Source organism: Myotis davidii, unplaced genomic scaffold (assembly GCF_000327345.1).
Source record: "Myotis davidii unplaced genomic scaffold, ASM32734v1 scaffold534, whole genome shotgun sequence".
Lineage (NCBI taxonomy): Eukaryota > Metazoa > Chordata > Mammalia > Chiroptera > Vespertilionidae > Myotis > Myotis davidii.
Genome location: NW_006286678.1, coordinates 2,928,242 through 2,933,965, shown reverse-complemented (window position 1 = coordinate 2,933,965; position 5,724 = coordinate 2,928,242). Strand labels below are relative to the sequence as shown.

Here is a 5,724-nt window from a genome sequence, read left to right as displayed (position 1 = left end):
CCATTTGTAAAGTGGGGTGAGACTATCCACTTTGCAGAGTTCTAGTAAATATTAAAGCTAAGAACCATGATGGTGGCTGTAAATGTTATTTCATTAGTCCAAGATATACATTACGTTCCTAACTACGTCTGTTTCCTGACCACTTGTGTAGGGGAAGAAAGTCTACTTGCTAACAAGGCAATTCTCTGTGTATTAACTCAGTGTGTAAATACTGTGCTCAATGCCATAGTAACCATGATGAAATGTGGGTGGCGGCTGGCAGGTGGCAGCGGTGAAGCAGAAACCCAGCATTACCTGCAACAGCTGGACAGGGTCGGGCTCCTGGCTGATACTGCAGACCCTGTCGGAGAGACTGTTCAAGACGTCAATTTGGTCCTCACACGACTTGATTTGCTCCCCGTATGCCTGGAGGGTAAGCTGGGTATTCTTATCGATGAATTTCTTGGCCAGGACTTCCTCTTCATCAAGTAGCAATCTGAGTTCAGTGAATTTCCCTGTCAGCCAGATTTTACTTGACTCTGCATGAGCCTAAAAAGAAAACCCGTTGCAGATGATTTGAGTGCCAACTAGGAAATCTAGGATAATCAACATGAAAAAACTATTACGACATCTAAAAGCAAGGTTCAGTCAGGGACAAGATCAACTTACAAGAACTCAAGCTTTCCTAAGGACCCGCCATAACCAATTGCAGGGAGAAATAAAGGTCCCTTTAAAATAATGGATAATATAGCAATGTATCTAGAAATAAAACTGAAAAAAAAGCTGTAAAGACCTAGATAAAGAAAAGTATAGAATTGTAATGAAAGACATTAAATAATCTGAATGGGTGGAAGAAAAAAACATATCCCTGGTATGCCATAACCTTGGTCTTAAACTTCACTCTAAAGGTGATGGGTCAGCCTGGCCGGCAGGGCTCAGTGGTGGAGCAGAGACCTATGAACCAGGAGGTCACAGTGTGATTCCTGGGCAGGGCCATGCCCAGGTTGCAGGCTTGATGATGCCCGTAGGGGGTGTGGAGGAGACAGCGGATCAATGATTCTCTCTCATCATTGAGGTTTCTATCTCTCTCCTCTCCCTTCCTCTCTGAAATCAATTAAAAAAATATTTTTTAAAAAGATGCTATTTATCTCCAACTCAGTCTATAAATTGGGCACACTCCAAATAAGTCTTAACATGCAGATTAAACAAATGTTAAATTGTCAGGGGGAGCCCTGGCCAGTGTGGTTCAGTTGGTTGAGCAGCATTCCGTGTACCAAAGAGTCGCTGGCTTGCTATCTGGTCAGGGCACAGGCCTGGCTTGTGGGCTCGATCCCCAGTGGGGGAGAATAAACACAAGAAAAGTAAAAAATTGCTTTAAAAACATCAATGAAGGATGCGTTGCCTTACTTAATACCAAACAAACTAACACTACAGGATTTAAAACCATACAGCTTAGGCATAGACAAAATGGTCAGGAACACAGAATAAAGAGTTATAAAGCTATAAAAGAGTTATACACACACACACACACACACAATAATGGTGGCATTTCAAATTATTGAAAGGGAAGAGTGAACTATTCAATAAATGGTATTGGTACAACATGCAATTAACCATGTATTTGACAAAATTTAAGTTAGATTCTTATCCTGTATATAAAAATAAATCCAGACAGAACCCTGCCTATGAAGTAGTCTTGCCAACAGATGTGAACCTGAATCAGATCAAGCCTCTAGATCTAAATAAAAGATTCAGCATAGAGGAGAGAGGAGCATGTGAGCCATCAACTTGAGAAATACATCAAGCAAGTGCATTTCGAAACTATTTCGCTCCTAATTCAAACTAATAAAATGTGACACTTATAAGACAACTGGAAATGTGACCACTGAGTGGATATTTGATGACATTAAGGAACTACTGTTAATTTTCATTGGTGTGATGATGAAACTATGGTTAGGTACTTTTAAGAAATGAGTCCTGCCCTGGCCAGTGTTGCTCAATGGTTAAAGTGTCAGCCCGCACACTGAAAGGTCTCCCACACACGCCCTGACTGGGGACAGGGATCAAACCCAAAACCCAGGCATATGCCCTTGACTGGGAATCAAATCCAAGACCCTTCGGTGTGCAGGGCATGCTCTAACCATTGAACAACACCTGCCAGGGCTACAAAATAATCCGCCCCCACCCCCCAAATAATATTAATGGCAATACACATTGTTATAACTAAAAATGTCCCCAAGAAAACTCAGGTGCAAGCATATGAGGCTGATTATGCAATATGGTTAAAAAATTTAAAAAGAGGGAGAGGGAGAATTCTGGCAATGAAACAGGAAGGGCTGTCTGGTTTAGGCTGCATTGGTTCAAAGTGAAACCGGATCCCAGATTGAACTGGACTGAGGTCAGGACGTGGCTGGACGGGGCTGGGGCTGGGCCAGGGCCTGACAGACTAGCTGAGGAGATCTAGGGACTGTGGGGGAGAAGGAACTTGAGCAGCGACAAAGCCCTGGCCTGGGAGGTGGAGGATTTTACACATGGAATGGAAAGAACCGTTTTGCTGAAAACAGTATGACTTTGGACAATCCTGTTATAACTGCCTCTCAGGGGCGTCCCACCAGGGAAGGAAGTGTGCTGGCCAGCCCTGCCCAGGCCACATTATTTATGACATCCGTGCACTCTGATATGTGGCAGCAGCTGGCAAGAAAGGGCAGAGGAATGGCCACGCCCAGCGGGGGCGGGAGGGGTGGAGAGCAATGGCATCGCCAGGGTCAACAGCAAGGCCAAGCCCTCAGCTTCCTAGTCTCAATCTGGCAAAGGCTGGTTCATATCCCCTACCCCATGCCGCGGTCCAGTCCTTACAGCTCGGGTGGGTCACAGGGAAAGGTATAAAGCCAGGAACTCAAGATGCTTACACACTCCCCAGGGAGCCCGCCAGGATCTCCCTTCAGGCTGGGTTTGGTTTGGTCAATGGGAGGAGGAACTAGAGGGAGGTCAGAGGGTGAGGGGAACAGCCCGTCTGTTCCCACAGGTTCCGGCTCCTGCCTAGGTGGCCCTGGACTCTGCTAATACCACCCCCTCCCTTTGGCCCTGCAGCCCAGGGTGAAGGTGCTTCCTGCTGGGGCCAATTGCCTCACCACGCCCTGGTTGGCTTCCCTGCCCCTTCCGTGCCTGTCACCATTCCCTGCATTCATCTCCTCAGGGTGAAACCCCCAACGTGGCTTCTGTCTTCCTGGGTGGACCGTGATAAACACAGCCATGGCCCCAGGTCCACCTCTACCTTCCTATGTGACCAATGACAAGTTATTTCCTCTGCCTGGGGGGCCCCATCTCCAAGGCCTTCCAGCCTGACACTGTGCACATTCTAAATCCCTGCCTAGATCTGGATTCAACAGACATTAACCAAATGTAAATATACATGTATTTTCTTCATTTATAAAAGTATCAAAAGCTCCTTGTAGAATATTCGGGAGATTCAGGAAAAACACACAACCACTGCGTCTTATCCCAGTTTGAATAAAAAGTCAGGGTGGCAGGCAAGTGTTGAATTTTCCCCACACCTGCATGTATGAGCCTCCGAGGAGCCATGATGGGGACAAACAGCCTAATAACAAGGGTGTCAGAGAAAATCATTTCATAGGTGTGGGCTGGGGATTAATGACCAAGTCCTCCTTGATTGTTCTATGAAAGGGAGTGGTTGGTTAGGCTTGCTCATTGGCTTCTGAACAGCAGACTTTGGACATTGTCTGATCTTTATTGATTTTAATTTATTTACAAGACTGTTTTATGGGTTAATTTTCAGGTGAATGGCCTTTGCCTGGCAACTGCCCCGTGTAAACGAGTCCAGAGCAGCACGCTTGCCCCAGACCCCGCTGCCACAGACCGCCGGCTACAGCTGGGCAGAACGTACAGTAATCCTCACAAATGTTGTGCCTGTTGAACTAGAGGCATCACTTCTGGACATGTGTCCCCAAGGAAGTAAATCAAGGTGCCAGAAATGTTCACTGCAATGCTATTTTACATTAGTGAAAAGCTGGAAATAACCTAAACGTTCAACATTAGGACAACGGCTTACTTAGTTAACAACCCGCCCTCTGCAGAAAAACAAACCAAAAACCAAAAACCAAAAAAAACCCACCAGAAAAACCCACAATCCAACAGACAACAAAAAAGGAAATCCTCAGGTGCCCCAAACAGAGGGAACTTGATGTCGGAGCCATGGGCAGAAGAGGAGCTGAGTGCCCCCGGGAGGGATGGGCGTACAGGTGTCTGTGACACCCCACACTGGGGCCTGCTCAGCCAGGGGGCGCGCAGGGCCCTTGGCCCTATTCCAGGGGGAAGGGGAATGGGGTCTCCTGCATCAAGCCAGGGTCACAGAGAGCTGTTCCATCCATGAACCAGGCACCAGAAAAACTCACCCACTGGCCTGGGGAAGCGGCAAGGAATCTTGTCACCCATCCAGGGTCTTGGGGGAAAAGAGAGTCACTAGCAAAACACACGAACAAACCCAGTAACAGGCTTGGAGTCTGGATGTGCGGACCCTCAAAACTAAAACACTCACATGACAACCGGTCTGGAACTGCTGAAACTCCGAGCCCGCCTCAGACGCTCACGCTACAGTGCTCTGCAGGGGCTGCTCACACCCAGGGCACGTGGGGCACCGTGGAAAACGCCCACTGAAGGCCAGGGGACGACACAAACTCCAAGTCACACAGGGAAACGAGCCGCCATGCCTCCCTCCACCCTGGACACTATACCAAAGAGTATTCGTGTACAGAAAACAAAGCCTCAAAATGTGAACTGGTGGTTGGCCTGGAGTGGCAGAATTATCACTGAATTTTAAAAAATCTGTTGACCGGGAACTGAAATATAAATGCCCACAGGAGACAGCTTGGTAACACAGTGAGGAGCGTGGGCAGGCAGGGGCCGGGGGAACTGGCAACGCATATCCTTCTCATGAGCATGTCCATTGCTCAGCTCCACGTGGGAATGCAGGCCTAGCGGGGCACAGCCTCCTACTTTTCTACGTCTAACTCTTTATACAGATACCTCTCAGCTTTAAAATGCTGACTGCTAATTTTTCTAAGAGTCACTTAGGTATAAATCCAGTAACACATGTTCAGGAATTGTATGCTGAAAACTACAAAATACTGATGAAAGAAAACAAAGACCTAAATTAATGAAGAGATATGCCATGGTCACGAATCCTCAAATGCTGTAATGATAGAGACAGAGAATAAACTAGTGACTGCTAGGAGTTAGGGATTGCTGGGGGCGGGGCGGGGGTGACAATATGGTTGTAGCAGGAAGTTAGACCTTGGTCTCGATGGAACGGTTCTGTATTTTGGTTACAGCAGCAGTTACTCAAATCCACACAGGTGATAAGTTGACATAGAACACATATACACACACTGTCAATGTTCTGGTTTTGAAATTGTACTACAGTTAGGTAAGCTATAACCCTTGGGGCAAACTAGGTGAAAGGCACGCAAAACTTACTATCTTGGCAACTTCCTGTGAATCTATAATTATTTCAAAATAAAGGTTTGAAAATTGGGGAGAAGGTTAAAAGAAAGAAAACCATTCCTTACTCTAAGCTGAAACCTGCCCCCTTGGACAGTCCACATGGATCCTAATTCTCGTCTTCAGGGCCCCACGCTGTATCTGCTTGGAGACTTGCAGACGGGGACCTGTGCCCCGATCCTGGTCTCGCTAAACAGCCCAAAGCACCGCACCGCCCCCCCCCCCCCC

General features: G+C 47.1%; 1 protein-coding gene across 1 annotated transcript in view; it reads right to left on the bottom strand.

The window, feature by feature from the left end:
- Positions 1-5,724, bottom strand: part of TRIM14 (tripartite motif containing 14) — a 30,729-nt gene that overhangs the window by 22,180 nt on the left and 2,825 nt on the right. Inside the window, exon 3 of the mRNA XM_015560457.1 lies at positions 295-528. Coding sequence (XP_015415943.1) covers positions 295-528 — 234 coding nt within the window. The remainder of the gene's footprint in view (positions 1-294; positions 529-5,724) is intronic.